This window comes from Cheilinus undulatus, linkage group 12 (assembly GCF_018320785.1).
Source record: "Cheilinus undulatus linkage group 12, ASM1832078v1, whole genome shotgun sequence".
NCBI lineage: Eukaryota > Metazoa > Chordata > Actinopteri > Labriformes > Labridae > Cheilinus > Cheilinus undulatus.
This window is the reverse complement of record NC_054876.1, coordinates 22237304-22253878: the sequence shown is the minus strand read 5'-3', so window position 1 is coordinate 22253878 and position 16575 is coordinate 22237304. Positions and strand designations below refer to the sequence as shown.

The 16575-nt window shown below is 38.2% G+C and overlaps 1 protein-coding gene across 1 annotated transcript; it reads right to left on the bottom strand.

Moving 5' to 3' along the window:
• Positions 1-5957: 5957 nt before the first annotated feature.
• c12h5orf15 (chromosome 12 C5orf15 homolog) lies at positions 5958-15696 on the bottom strand. Its single transcript, XM_041802135.1, has 3 exons — positions 15566-15696; positions 9922-10781; positions 5958-7696 (listed from the first exon to the last, which is right to left on the bottom strand). Exons 1-3 carry the CDS (start codon positions 15684-15686, stop codon positions 7562-7564), a joined length of 1116 nt encoding a protein of 371 aa, XP_041658069.1. The 5' UTR covers positions 15687-15696; the 3' UTR covers positions 5958-7561.
• Between the last annotated feature and the right edge of the window lie 879 nt (positions 15697-16575).

The following is a 16575-nucleotide window of genomic DNA, read 5'->3' as shown; positions in this document are numbered from 1 at the left end:
CTAATTGCAGATGATAACAGTTAAAAAACCCAAACGAAGCATTATTGTTTCCTGCCATCAATAATGCTACTGACATAAAGTTTATTTGCATCACTGAACAAAATAAATCCGATGTTTTAACTTTGGAAGAGTGCAGTTGTTGGTTGAATAACCAGATTTTAATGACAGCTTTCATTAATGCGTCTCGGTGTGCTCACCACCATCTATCACTTTGCTGCGGGGTTACAGATCAAAAAAGAGGCAAGGCTCTGTTTTACATGCTCTGCTCACTAGATCGTATTAACTGAAGACTGCCTGACTACAGCAGATGCTGAAAGGCTTCTGTGCTTGAAGAGATGCTGATGTAAGGAAAATTTTAAAACAGCAGGGTGAATTAAAAACAGTAACTCTGGAAATAAGCCTTCTACTCCATTATTTAACACACATATTCTGTGATAACACACAATCTAAACCTCAACACAAAAAAAACCAGCCTCCAAACACATTTTTGTAAATGACATCTGGGTCTACAGTCTACCACTAATCTTTGATAATAATGAGCTTAAAGTGTACTGTACCTCTGCTCTTCACACTGTCAGTGCTCTGCATCCTTATTTTGACAACAGTTTTAAAGCAGAGCACAGTCAGGGTGGAGTCACGCAGGACAAGTTAGACCTGTTGTTTAGGACTGACTCTCAAGAATCACAACAATAAGAGCATCAAAGTCAAGTCTGGTGGGAGTAGAGAGCTCTGCCAGTCTCTGTTTTTCTTTCTTTTATTGTTTATAATGGCTATGTTATGGCAAAAATAGTAGTTTTGCTCAAATTTGTCACAATTTTGGTGAATTCTTACTCATTTCAGTGAAGTTGTAGTCTTTTGTATTTTAACTACCGTAAAAAGCTTACACTTGAGTAAAACTTGCTAAGAGGGTTTTAAATAAACATCATTAAGTACTTGTTTATGTTTGTTGCATGCACATATGTACTTGGCATTTAATTTGAGTGGGTGTGACTGTTTGATTGTTGGCATGTTGTGAAAGAGTGTAAATAGCCAAGAACAAACTGGTTCCTTTCAAAGTAAACCCTGAAGTCATAAATTATAAGGATTCTTATAAGGATATAAGGATAAGGAGAGAGAAGGTTTTTATTCAAAGCAAAAAGTTATCCACAAAGATCAGATTTACTCACACCTGTAGGTTTTATTTCTCCTCTCTTATTCCTCCTTTTACGATTCACTTCAACAAAAACAACTTTATTAATCCTTCAAGGGGCAATCGGTTCGGAGCAGCTTGCTCTTAAAAACAGATAAAAACGCAGTAACACAGAACACAACAATATGTAAGCTTGAAAAAAAGCAGGCCTTAAACAAATGCTGATATAATTTAGGCTGGCTAAAACAATAGACAAAAATCAATAATAAGCATATAAGGATCTGTGAGCGTAAAAAGATAAAAGACAGTAAGAAATATAAAACCTAAGGAGTATGAAGTAATCTGATTGCAGAGAGAATGATTTCAAATGGCGGTTAGTTTACAAACAGGTAAAACAGAACGAGGCACAGGCAGTCTTACAGCGTCTGATGCTTGTGACACATGCAGAAGAAATCTGATTCATAAGCTTCCTGGTTGCAGCAGCTACTCACTAGTGGTTTAAAATACTTCACTCAGGCTATCACGTCTCCCTGATATTTGTGTCTCCACAGATTTTCTAAAGGCAGTTAAAGTGTTAAGAAAAATTTAAAATTCAAATACAATGCAAATATTACAATTGATGAGATTAATTACACCTGATCTGTTACTAAAGTCAAACTGAGTTCATGTGACAATTTCTAGTTAAAGCAACAGTTTTTTGGGGTTTTTTTTGTAAACATCATCATAATCATGTTGTCATCATTGTTAGGCCTCCATGTTTACCTGCTGCCTTCATGTCAGCACCCTTACCTCCATGATGACATCACCATTCCCTCCTCTGATTGGTCTGAAACGGCTTAATGGTGAAGGAAACCAAGCTTTATAAAGGAAAAGCTGCAAGTAAATACAAAATGCACTAGCACAGTAACAGGCCTGTTCACAGAGTTGGCTGCGTCCCTGTCAAACCCAGAGAATGGGCCCTCCCCAGTTGTGATTTATTGATAACATCAATTTATTTGTGTTGGATCAGTAGCATTGGCGTTTGTCTTGGTGTCACGTTTCATCAGTTTGAGGAATTTTTGCCACTCTTATATTTTACTACCTTCTCTGTCAATTTTTGCCTCTTTAAACCCATTCTTGCCACTTTATTGCAATATTATCTGCCTGTTTTTGCCGCTTATAACCCATTTTGCCACTTTCTGCCTATTTTTGCCACTTTTCTCACCATTGTGGCCACTTTGTAATCCCATTTCACCACGCCTCCTGCCAATTTTTGCCACTTTACAGCAATTTTGCCACTTTTTGAACCCCTTTGCTTTTATAAGAGTGGTAAAAAACTTAAATATGGTAAACACAGTCTGACTTTACATTGAACCATGATTTTGCTGACGTCGACTGCCCCCCCCCACCCCCCCCACCCCAAATTTAGCTGGGCCCCAGAAAGCTCTCCCCTTTATCCCTTATGGGTGTCCTTGCAGAGTGATAAAGAACAGTTCTGCGGGACTAACTAATGGGCAGAGGCACTACCCTTTAATAACACAAAATTTCGTAACAAAAAATTAAGACATTTATTCTAGTATGAGACATCCTGCATGAGAAATTTTAGCTCTGCTAAGCATGTTATTTTTTCCTTACACTATATTTTATCGATATATTTTTGAAAAAAGGCTTTTTACTTGAAGTAAAACATCTGGGTACCATTGTGCCATTTAAAAAAATATTTTTTTTTTGTCAGGTCAGACAAAAGGAGTATTCAGGGGTAAGGTGTATTTATTTATCTCACTGAAAATAACCTACCTCCTGAGTGTCCATTCTTTACACCTGGTATGTATTGAGTTTTTTTTTTCAGATGAAGATATTTCACTGATTGTGGCCTGTAATTATCTCATAGCTACCGTTTTCCTCTGATTGGGTGTTGAGAAATCACCTGCTCCTCCTCTGACTTCCCTCAGGATTCATTCAGCTCTGAACTCACTTCATCTGGATAGTTTTGAGCAGGAAATACACTAACAAGACAGAGTGCTAAACTGACTGAATTATGGATAATAAGTGTCTATAGCAGGTTCATAATGATGTACAACTCGTTATATTTCATATTTACCGTTTAAAAACAAAACTTAAAGCTTTATATAATCTCCTAACTTCACCCACACACGCGTGCATGTCATTAGCGGCCCTGAAAGCCAGGGTACAGAGTTGAGCTCGTGAAGCAACTTGGAGCAAACCAATTACGGGTGTGTGTGGGGGGGTATGTTTATAGTGTGATAACGGAATAAGATGGGGATGTGCCCAAATTGAATTATTACATATTATAACTACATAGTAAACATAATAAAAGTTCAATCATTATTAAGATTTTGGAAAGGAAATGTCTTAAAACCCTGTCTGAATGGACATGACGCTCCAGGTACCAAATACTAAATACGGGTATCATCGCTACAGGTGAAAGCAACTCTATGGAAACTTCTTGAAGATGTCAGGGGGGCAGTGTGGAGCCATTTATTACACAACACTGTGCCAGCCCCGTCAAATATTATGTTTCATCGCCACGCCTTGATGCGAAATTTCTCAAGTTTTGGGGTAATGTTAATGCTGCAAAATTCACAAATCATTTGGATAAAGAAACAAAAACTCTTCACCTTGTCTCTCCCAGTCCTCTCTATGCTCTGACCCTAAACATGACAAGTGAGGTTTCTATCACTCAACTGTGTGTGTATACCGCCTCCTTGTGGTAATGGAAAGGAAATTTCATTCCAATCATACAGAAAACAAAGAATTAATAATAACTAGGCCAGTCAAAAGATTAAAACTTTTAATTGTGATTAATCTCAGGATTTCTGTCGTTAGTAGTGATAAATAGCACCTTTTCTGCATTTTAGAATTCTAACATTTTGCATTTGAAATTGTTCTTGTGTCATGTTGAATTTCTCTACTGTCTTAAACTAAGGGTAATTGACTTCCTGTTTGTATACAGAACTGCTTTAATGGATAGATAAAAGATTTTGATATGAATTTAACCACAGAAAAAGGAACTTCTTATCGATTGAAAAGAAAATACAGTTACAGTAAAAAGTTTGATGTTTTTTTTTCCTCAAGGTTCAGATGACTTTGGACCTGTCTGCTGAGTTGTCTGAATTCTTATTATGACTTAAAAGAAATTAAAGGGGACATATTATGCAAAAATCACTTTTTCAGGCTTTTCTAACAAAAATATGTGCCCCTGGCCTGTCCACAATCCCCTCAAGGACCAGAAAAATCCATTCCCTTCTCCCCTCTCTTTCTCCACCTTTCAGAAAATGTGTGCTGATACAAGCCGTTCACAGATTTTACCTTCATGATGTCATGTGGGGAGTTAGCCTCATCCCCAGGTTCAGCTGGCCCTCCCTGCTTGGAAGAAAGTTCTGCCCTCCTCTACAGATCCTCCTGATCAGAAAAGCCGCACCCATTTAGCCTCATCCATTTCCTGAGAGGGGCATGGTCAGGGGCAGAGTCAGACAGCTCAGCAAGATTTAAAGCCACGGACACACAAACAGCTTGTTCTGAGCAGGGCTGAGACAGAAGGGTTTTTAAACATACAAAAATCCAATACTGGAGTGTTTGTTTCAGCAACAGACTTCACGGGCATGTTTTGGGGACCTCTTAGAACAATATAAACTTGTTTAGAAGGGTAAAATATGTCCCCTTTAAGGAGCAGTGGTGGACTTATTTTACATCAGGGTGGCTGCAGGGAGACACTGATGTGGCTTAACGAATGTGTGTTGAAAGGGACAATAAAGCATGAGATTACTCGCCTTTTTTAAAAAAAATTGTGCACAAATTGTGGATTGCAGTTAATTGCAATTAATCTTGACAGCCCTATCAATAACATTTCCAGTAGTTAGACATGTCATTGACCAGAAAGGACGTAAAATATATTCTAAAAAAATACTACACTTAAATATTAAAACAAAACAAAAAAAATAAACTGAAGCATAAAAATACCATATAACACAAATTAGGTTAAATTAAGTTTGTGGCTTATTTTTCTTCAGTTAAAAAAACTACAGTCTACATTCAACCATCTCAAGAAATGTAGCATCAAATTTCAATGAGCACATTAAATGATTTTTGTCGCCTAGTTTAACGTTTTTAAAAGTAGAAGCTTTCTTTCAAAAACCTGGACACCATTAAACTTTAGGCTGTGTAAATACAGTGCTTAACAAATTTATTAGACCACCCTAACCCTAACCAAAGTAAGGTTTATGTCACAGCTGCCCTAAATTAACAGCATTAATTACCAAAATCATTTGTTTCTGCAATTGTTAATGCACCAATATGTAGAAGCTCTTTAACCCAAATGATGTTTTTAATGCTAAAATATAATTATTATTGTTATCCATGAATTTTCAAATTTACTGATTTACAAAAAACAGAAAAAATAGTAAAGCACATTAATATTTCTTGATTAATATGTCAAATTATAGTTATTTACTTGCATTCCTGAACAGAAAAATGAGTTTTAGTGGTTGAATGTTATGCTTGATTCATTTTTGACTTCTCAGAGAAGTCCAGTGAGCCGGCTCAAATTTGGGTGAATTCTGTTTGAAATCCCTCATTCCTGTTCAAAATGGTAAAATGTGGAGAGCTCACTGAAAATGAAAGAGTCCACATTAAAGCACTTCATGATGCTGGATGGTCTTTGAGACGAATAAGACAGGTGGTCTAATAAATTTGTTAAACACTGTGTATGAACACAGACATTGACCTCAGTATCTGGCAGTCATCTTGACAGTAAGAATCTTTGAGGCTTAAAGTCAAAATTACTGTAACAACAGAAAACACAAATAGAAATAATGAAAGACACTGAGAATTCTGTATAGAATTTGTGCTTTATTGACAAAAGAGATTGTACAGTTTCTACTGTTCTGATTGCAAGAGCAGTGTTGATCCATTTCTTCTACGGAGGACACCACGTCAGCTATTATTCTAGCTTCTCTACCTCAACAGCACAGTGTAAACATATTATCCACCTTCCTTCTGTGTAGGTGTCTACAAACAAGACAGAAAAAGTGTGGATTGATGCTGCAGTTATGGCATTTGAACTGAAGGCATGTGAAAGCGACAGAAAAACATTTGGCTGTGAATCAAGATTAGAGTGAGAAAAATATGACAAAAACGTAGACTGCTCTTGTTTCTTGTGCTCCTTTGCACACAGAGCATGCAAAAACTTTATGAGAGGAGACATCAGTCCATCAGACTGTTCCTGACAGGAGGTGATAACAGTGAAAATGTTAATCCATATTAAACTCTGCCACAATGACGACTTTAAATGACTGACAGAGACTTCATCGAAGTCATAAAAACAAAGAGGGCCAGCCCCAAGATTTCTGCATAGCAAAATCAGGGCAGAAGAAGAAATACAGTACCAGAAAAGTAAAATAAACATGAAAAAGGCAATAGAGCATCTTCCAGAGACTAATTTAGTAAATTCCCATCTCAACAATTCAGTCTATCTTCATTTAAACAGCTTAAACTTAAGATGGGTGAAAGACTTTTTAGATGTCCCCCAGTGCTCCCTGGCATCTATATTACAGCAGAGCAGTACTCTCTCTTCCCCTGCTTCTCTCAATGCTTTTTGTGTAGCTTCATTCCCAAACATGACAAAAGGATGTAAAATCCCCTTAATAAAGTAAAATCTAGATATGTAGGCTGTTTCTTTGTGCTGCAAAGGTTTCAAGTTAATTAGTATTTTAAAATTTAGAGAAAATGTTTCTCTGATCTCTGTTTTTGTTAAATGAAACAATGGAGAAATATTTCAACTTCATAAGTGCAAAATGTTTCCCCAAGGTTCATATTTTGTAATATTCAGTTCATTTATGTTTAATGTGACCTCCACAGATTTTTGAAGGACTGAATACCCAGAAAAAGTGTTAGTAACACAGACAGGTGCTTTACACAGCAAACAGCTCATGTGTGATTCAAGCATTGGCAATCTGCCGAGATGGGAATTAAACATTAATCCTAGGGTAAATGATTAGCATTATAGTTAATCATTATTACATCACCCTAGTTATAAACATTTTCTCTATTCTTAGAGTAACATATAAAGATTGTGTGCAAATAGGAGGAACAATAAAGGTGTAATAAGAACTTAAGGCTGAAACTTAAATTAAAAAAGACATGAAACCCCAAACAGAGCTAAATCAAATTTCCAGAGGTTAATAATCTAGAAAAATAACAAAAAACATCAAAAACATAACAAATGAGGATGACAGATTAACAGTTAAAATCTCTCTACGCAGACAACAAAAATTTCCTGAACAAATAATTTCTATACCATAGAGAAAACAGCCCTCGCTCTTCAGTCAGCCAATAAAGCAAGACAAAGCATCAATCAGGCTCCAAGCTCAGCATCTCTACAAGGCGATGGCTAGCTCTGCTCAGGTCTGGACGTATTGTTGATCTGAGAGTCAATCAAAAAATGTAGTCTCGGGTCATCTTGAGGGACGGCATGGCTTCGTTGACATTCTGGTCCAGGCGGTGATACTCCACAGTGTTTCGTGAACACAGCCCGTCCTTCCAGCGCCGGCTCTGAGCAAGGAGAAAGATCTGACAAAAAGGAAAAATAATGTAGAGTGAAAACAACTTAGTCTGATGGATGCAAAGGTATTGATCAAATAAGAACATATTTCTGTGTTGCATGTTTCTGTTTTTCAAGAAAACATGAAAGCAATGCAAAGGAATACTATCCTGCCACAGGCACCAGCTGCTGGCCTGGAAACTTCACCCCTTGAAAAAGACTAGTCAGATGAATGGTGCTTATACGATACTTAACACAGTACCAGTGCCTAAACTGTGCTTGAATCTATGTTCTTAGGAGAAAAAATACTCATACACAACGACATAAAAAAATGCTTCAACAATTGCAAAGGCAACTTCAAACTTCAAACTGAGCAATAAATATCAAATAATCAATAAATTTTATTTTTTACTATTTTACACAACTCTACCCGCTACTCTTAACTAGGGATGGGTACCGTTCACATTTGAACCGGCACCGTACCGATGCCCGGTACCTGCACACCGTACCGGTACGCAATGGTACCTGTTTTCGGTACTTTTATGAGTGTGTATTTGTGATGATAAATGTTATTTAGTTTATAAAAAAAAAACCCTCAAACTTTAGAATTTTAGATATTGTCTATATCAAAACAGTATAAAATATCAAACATATCAAAGCAACATCAAACACTGTTTGTAATGTAACATCACAAGTGTTCTCACAAACTACTCCAACATGAAAAATCTACCCATTGGATTTTCTAATATTGAATACCTCCTTCACCTGTCCTTTCCCCTCCTGGAAAAAAATGTGTTGGTGGTCCAACGAGGGCAAATAAAGTTAAAACTAATGAACAATAGAGGATGGAGTCTAAATAAATAAAGATAAGTATAATATTTTACAAACTGAAATATTACACACTACTAATGAAAGTAAACAAACTACTTCCTCTACCATGAACTGTGCATCTTCGGTCCTTGTGCAGTTCTTTTTCAACAACACTAACACGTCAACTTTCTCAGGTAAGAGCAGACATGCACACTGAGTCTGTTGCATTCTACTCGTTTTTACCGTGAAAATTTGTAAAATGTGGCAAATTGTTTCGTACTGTGATGAAACTAGTGAGGATGAGCCTGTGGCTCTGTCGCTCCTTAAAAATCACACTTGGTCCATCAATCCTGACAGAGAGCTTCATACAAAACCAGCTGTGTGAGTTGGAGAAATGCAAAGCAACTTTTAAGGCACACTCACACTGGTCACTGCTTTTATCTGGTATATTTCCATGGTTGATATCCAAAGATAAACAAGCATATCACACTGTTTAAAGTTTTCGGTGCTAGAGAGGGAGGGAGAGGTAGGTGGGTGAGTAAGAGAGAGGGAAGCAGAAGCAGCAAGCACTGATCTCAATCATTATTCATCACGTTGTTTCCTCAGATTAGCAGTATTGCCTTGGAAAGCCTTGTACTACATGTGACAAATAATGCAGCGTTATCTGCATTATATTTGGAGAGTGGAGATACCTTTGATCTCTTCCTATCAGCCATGCTTGCTTTGTCATTACACCCTTGTTGATGCAATGCTGCGTTTGCGTGCGGCATGGAAAATGGCCTACTCTTCCACTCTCTCACAGTCACAAAGGTGCATTTAGGTACGAAATATGGTACCATTTGTTTTGATGTGAATCAATACTTGGTGTACCAGCGGAATTAGGTCAGTGCCTGCAAAAGTGCTGAATTCGGTACCCATCCCTACTCTTAACTAAACTTCTAATAACTGATCTTTACAGACTTTTAAATTGGTTAGTCTAACTAGAACTACTACTGCCTACAACTACATTTTTTCCTCAAGTACATTAAATCATAAAGTTAAATTTTATAACAATACATGATGATCTGTTGTCATTTTCATGCCCCCCCCCCACCCCACACACACACACACACACACACACACACACACACACACACAATGATAATTGTATGCTGTAGCCTAAGCACTCCAAATGGCAATGATCGTTTCACTATAAAAAAAATTACGTTTCTTTAAGAAAAGGTTACAAAACTCTTACTTTATCTGAATAGGAGCTCAAAAGACAAACCTTAAAATATGCAACAAAAGAACCTAGAGAAGAGATTTGTGAACCATGTGATTAGTTTTGTGTCCCTGAAGGTATTTAGAGTTTCATTAATAGTTTGATTTGTTCAACGGTATGAACTTTGTACCAAGTAATTAACAAGATTTACTATATGAACGTTCTTAATGAGCCGCCACTCACCTTCCTCTTGTTGTGATAAGTGATGTAAACAATTGCCACCAGGAAGGCCAAGATGACCAGATGAAAGAAGAAGTGGGAGTCTTCATCTTCTGAGCTGTAGCCATCTGATTCCTTGATGTGGGTCACAACAATCCCCTCTGCCACTTCCGGCTGCAGCCTGTTCACAGTCTCCTCCTTGAAGCTGTTGTTACTCTCAAACATGTTGTCTTCATCGTCACCATCTCCGTAGTTACCATCTTCATCATCATCTTCATCTTCTGCATCCGTATAACTATCCAGATAACTGTGATTCTGTGGTCCATCATTATCAGTGGTGTCCGGCAGGTCTTGATTCGAGTCCATTATCGTGGGCTGGTTTTGAGTATTTGAGAGTTTGGAGTCAGAACCGAGGAAATGCAGCTCCTCTACCTCTGTGTGGGCTGGTTCAGGAGCGTTGGCAGAGGTGGCTGGAACTGTCTGAGTCGGGGCTGCTGTGTTACCAGCAACTGCAGGTTTATCAGTCACCTCCTCTGGGGTTGAGACCGCTTTATCCTTGTCTGGTGTTGTATCATCATTACTAGCATTGCTAGGGACTTGGACTAGATCAGAACCATCGATGATGGTCACTGGATGTGCTTCCACGCTCTCTTTGGATGTTTTTGATGTTTTGACTTCTGTTGTAGTCAGAGTGTTGTTGACATCAGGAGGCTTTACAGCCGTTGTTGTGGAGTCATTGTCAGCCTGTGCTGCAGGATTATTGGAGCCTGCTGAAGTTGTTGGGCTCTGATCGGGAGTTGAAGACTTGAGGTCAACCTTGTTTTCAGTGAACACAGACAGATTTTGAAGTACACTATCCTCCTGATTGTTGGTGTTGGCTGCCACTGCAGAGTAAGAGGAAATAATAGGAAAAGAGTTTTTATTTATGGGAACAAAAATAAAACTGACAAATCATTGCTTCAAAATTGAAAAAAATCAACATATTGTAAACCATCTCAGCGTAAGTACAGAAGTATCAGATGATTCAAGTTTCATTAATTTAAAGGTTTTTTGTTTGCCCTCTTGATTTAAGTACTCATTATGTTTTATAGCCACAGTTATCACAAAAGCAGCCATAACTGAAAAACAAGCTCCTCCTCCCTCCTACAAACCTCTGCCAAAATATCCTTGGCTAAGTTAATAACTCTCTTACTGCTGTAAAAGGGCTGCTCTGTGGAAATTAAACTTCCAACACAGTATGTCTCTGTATGACTATGTGAAAACGTGCATCTAATCACAGCCTGTAGTGCACAACTGCTAGCGACATTAGAGTAAAAGATGTGATGTGTTATTGTGTATTCTTTTAGTTTGATATGTTAATATTAGGTGCTTGACAGTACGGAAAAATTTTAGTTTGGTACGTACCTCGGTTTGGACGTCATGGTTGGGTACATTTTTGGTACGGTAATTAAAGGGAATAAATAACAGAATTTATTACTTTTTAAATTTGTGTTAAATTGTATTAAAATATAATGGGCTGAATAAATTACATTTATATTATTAATAATGCTGCAACCTCATTCCAAAAGGTCTTCAATTAATACAAATATTATCAAATAAATACATTTTTGAATTACTAGGTTATTTTAATTGATATATTGACATATTTATACCCATTCTTTAAACACTAAAATTTTCCAGCCAACTTGAACACATCATTATACAACTGTGTTTAGCTTGTTAAGTATGCTAAATTAGCATCTATCCTGCTGACTTCAACACAGACTTCAGAATTGGATTACTTTTTTAACCAATGGGACCCACTACAAAGTTTGGGGGCACTTTTCACAGCCCATCTTTGCAGATAAAGAGGTTAGAGCCATGTGAAATCTGAGGATAACTTGTGAGCCTGGGTCTGTTGAAGGGGGCACGCTGTTGAGGCTGTGTGGGCCATGTGATAAGATAGGTAAGAGGATGTCTGCATGTTGGCATGGTGGGTCGTGAGAGCTGGCATGGAGGGGGGTGGCTCTGGGACGCTAGAGATCACTGTTCAGCCCTCTGGAGGTGTCCGCTCTTAACATTGGGGAACCACCAGTAGGAACTACTAGGAGGACTTCCAGTCGCTGCTGCAGACATGATGGAGTCCCCTCTCCCCCTGCTCCAAGGCTGACAGTTGAAGGTACCATTAGAATTAATATGATTTACCAAACCAGAGCACCAGTGGTTTAATAAAAAGATCTTAAATCATAGGAAATTCATAACCAGCTGGTGAGACTCCTTGTTACATTGACATTCTTGTTTGAGTGGAGCCTTTTCAAATGCTTGGATTGATGCGCTGGACGACATGATGTCAGCGACACACCTGCTGAATAATGTCAGCGCTACTGTTGTTGTCTTTGTCCACAGCTGTATTTCACTGGGAAACAAAGTGTTCCTCAACAGGACACTTTTATCTGGGAATATTCAGGCTGTTGCTAGGATAGTGTGACAGTGAGCCATTCTCTGCTTTTCATCTGTGTATGAGCTCCGTTCAACACGCATCTGTTTGATACACGTCTGTACAGTACCGAGAGGCTTGTACTGAACGGATACGGTATGAATACACATAACCCCTAGTTAATATGTTTCAAATCATGGTCTGAGTGAACATTAGATTCTGATTGGATGTATGTTGTCAACTCACAGACATAGACCCTTATTATTTTCTATGAAACAGTACACTGATGTGCTGATAATGAGTTAGAAATTAATCTAGGACTGATTTTTCAATACCATCATACCCTTACAGGGGTATACGGTATTACTACCAAGTATTCAAAAATCACATTATACAGGCACTTTTTAACCAGCATTCCACCGGCATTTCATCATATCCTTTATCAAAATGCTTCAGGTCTAAAAATAACAACGTCTATAAAGCAAGGTTTACAGGAGCACACAAAGGGATTTATAGAGGAAGAATCTTCCTTACACTTAAGTAAACTGAGTTCAGCACAGAGGAGCAAACAAAGGTCCTCTCTTTTTTCCTCTACTTCTATGGGACAAACTTGTGCTCTTTTTCCTTCTCTTCCCTCCGCTCCTCTTGATTCAATATAAAAAATTTTCATATAGGATTTGGGAATGTGGAGTAATGTTCTCTGTGTTTTTAAACAGATGAAGATAAGCCTTAATTGTTATTTATTTACATGTTGTGCTTTAATGGCAAGCTCCGTCCAGCCACGATTTCACTTCACAGGAACATGAAAAACATGAAAAAATGTTATAGACTACTTCAGCGCCTAAAATAACTACCAAGCACCAATAAACTTCCTCCACATTTCAAATTAAAAGGGATAAACATAAGTTTAAAGCTTTTGAAAACTTTTCCATGGTGCTAGCCCTGAACCAGCTGTACCACGCAATGGCACGCAACGAAATATGCAGTGGTATACATACACATGATCGTTTGCCAAATTAGCCCTACATCATGAACACTGGTTCTTTAATCACTTTTAAAGCATCTTCACACACACCGGCAGGAGCACAGCAGTTGGAAATGGACACATGTTCTAAAGGCATTTATTATAAAAGTGAGCTCATTACACAGCAACATCTTCATGATGGTACTTAAAGCAATACTGTTGCTATCTTTAATACCCTGGGACACAGTATTACCATAATACTTCATGGCAAAGCTGGCGCCCTCCGTGAGATGCAGGCTATGAATTTATACATTTGCAATGTACCAGAGATTTGTTGTTCACACTGGAACCTAAATGGATTGTAATAATATTTCAGGTTCCTGTCAGATTCCTGCAGCATAGCTTAGAAACCAAGTTTAGTTTGTTAGAATCTTGAGATGCTGATGCAAACACAAGAGAACATGTGTTTTCTTTTTCTTTAGTGGATGACCATGTGATATAGGATGAAATCTCCATCAGTAATTCATTCCATACATTCCTGATAAACGTGTTCTCATTAGATTACTGCTATGCACACTGCCTCTCAGCCGTCAGATTTTCAACTAAATAAAAACGTGATATTCTTCATTTAGAAGAATGTCAGAAGCGAAAGCAGATCCTGACTCAATCACATGCATTTGGCCATCAGTCCTGAATCAATGACACTATTTAAGAAACAAGTGTCAACATTATTTCATCCTGTGGGAGGAGGAGGCGTTGCTGAGGCAGGGATGGAAAGAGAGCACCGGGGACTTGAGGCACGAGGTAAGAAGTCCCAAAGAGAAGAAAGGGACTATTCATACACATAAGCCATGGCCTGCATAAATAATCACTGAACAGGAGATCTCTGTGGGAGCCACAGTTACATGCTTAGCGGGGTGAAGCAGCATGAAGAAAATTTAACTTTTAACACTTAACTAGCATTTTGATATAGGAAAATGTCAACTAATCACAGGATACTCATTTTTTTCCAACATTTTTGTCTTTGTGGTCAATTTTACTGAGGCTAACTCTGTATGATCCCAAAATGCTACTGTAATGTGTGCAGATTTAGCCTGCCAACCAATCAGACATACACATCCGGTATTTTAATGTTTGAATTACAGAGTAAATATTTAGTGAAGAGTTAAAGTTAATCACATCCTCCCTCTGTATAAACACCTGTATTTTTTTCCTGCTATCATATACTTAAAGCTATTTGAATAAAACTTTGAGATAAATCCGCAATGTGCAAATGATAAGCAAATACATGAATTAATAAAGCAGTTCCAAACAAAACATCCTTGCAACACTTCTCAAATATTACATCTGAAAACAGCTAATGCCACTATCTGATACTTATGTGATCCTAGGCTACAAGATATTGCAAGGAATAGTGCCAATGTAAATGTCAGACCACAACACATGTGACAACTTTTTATACAACAAAGAATACAATCAATCATCAATGATCACTGAAATAATTTCCCCAAAAAGGCCCCTATAAAGTTCTGGCTGCTGATGGATTGTTACTGTGAGCCATATAAGAGCATATTGTTCCCATTTTGCAGAGATAGTCCATTAAGGACAGGGAGAAGAGGAAAGTCTTATTTATTATTTAAGAAAAATGCTGTTTTTGTTTTTCCTCAAAATCACAATGACAATACTGCAATGCAGTGAAAAGTCATGTAGTATTGATTTCGAGAAAATAGGGTAAGAAATCAACACCACTAAGCCCTTCTCAGCAAATTTAGCCAATATATGATGAGAAGTCAAAGTCCATTCATGCAAGACAGAGCGAGCCTTTAGGGCGCTTTTACTGCCTGATGGTTCACTTGAAAGGCGTTTTTTAAAAAGCACTAAGAGTCATAGACTGACAGGAGGTACATTAACAGTCCAGATATATGACAAGGACACCTGAAACTGGTCTCTTTATCTGACCACCACATATCATTAAAGCCCTGGAGTCCCCGCAGGGCTCCACAAAGCAGACAATACTGGAGGTGTTGACAGACTGGCCAAGCTATTAGGTTAAATCTTAAGCTTGTAGCTTCTCAATTTTGCAGATTGACTATGAAGTCAAAATTTCACGTTTCTGCCATGCTAGCTTTAAATCCTTGTGTGTTTTATGAAATCTTAAACGTTATCAGGCAGTTACGCTGATAGATAAACCTGACTACCTGACAAGGGCTAGCTAGCTAGCTAACGGTCCAGTTTGGCTGATTTAAAATGACATTTAGAGTGAGAAAAGCCGTACATGTTCAACATACCTGTTGTGGCGTTGTTTGCTGGAGCTGAAAGGCACTGTAAGGTAAATAGCTGGACGAAAATTACCAGAGAAATAGCACAGATATTTCTCCTGCTTCGCCCCACCGTTCCGTACGTCGCCATGTTGGTGTGAGAATAACTGAAGAGGCGGGGTTTAGCATGAATGCACGAGAGAGAGAGAGAGAGAGAGAGAGAGAGAGAGAGAGAGAGAGGGAAAGGTGAGAAGGATGGATGAGACACTGATCACGAGGAAAGTGGGTACAGTAGGAGGGTGGAGGTTCATAGGTGTAAGGATTTGATGGGTATCCCGTTATACCCGCTTATGATGTCTTTTGCTCAAGCTCTCTTTTGGTTGTAACGTCTTTGATGTCTCTTAGTGCTGTAATGTCAATTGTGATGGCAAAAGATGTCACTGAATGTTGTTCTGTACTTGAATATTATGTTTATTGTAAGTACTAGGATGATATTGACACTCAAGTACAGTCTTTTAATGAGCACTGTCTTTCTGTTTTGGATGAAATTGCTCCCTTAAAATCCAGACTGGCCCCTTCGAAAAAGCCGCCCCCCTGGTTAAATGATAATATCCGCTCCTTTAAGCGAACATGCCGTAAAGTAGAACGGTTGTGGAAATCCACCCGTCTTTATGTCCACCATCAGCATCTAAAAGAGCTTTTAACTGAATTTAATAGTATGGTTAAGGATGCCAGAGATAAGTATTTTGCAAATCTTGTAACACAGAACAGACATAATCCTAGAGTCCTGTTTGAAACTATTAATAATGTTGTCTCTTCTCCATCACCCACCCCCCCCAATTTCCTCTGATGATGAGTGTGAAAGATTTCTTTCCTTTTTTGTTAGCAAGATCAATGACATCCAAGTACAAATCACTCCATCTTTTTCTTCTGCTGTTCCCTGCCCACCTCACCAAACAATCCTGGACAAGTTCTCTCCCATCTCCCTACAAGATCTAAAGAATCTGGTTAGAACTATGAAAATTTCCTCTAGTCCCTTT

What these genes read in the sequence shown, in the direction of transcription:
- c12h5orf15 (XM_041802135.1), bottom strand. Translation starts at nt 15,686, where the DNA reads ATGGCGACGTACGGAACGGTGGGGCGAAGCAGGAGAAATATCTGTGCT. An exon ending in AGCAAACAACGCCACAACAG is followed by an intron (nt 10,782 to 15,565) that starts GTATGTTGAACA and finishes CTTACTCTGCAG; the next exon opens with TGGCAGCCAACACCAACAAT. An exon ending in CTTATCACAACAAGAGGAAG is followed by an intron (nt 7,697 to 9,921) that starts GTGAGTGGCGGC and finishes CCTTTTTGTCAG; the next exon opens with ATCTTTCTCCTTGCTCAGAG.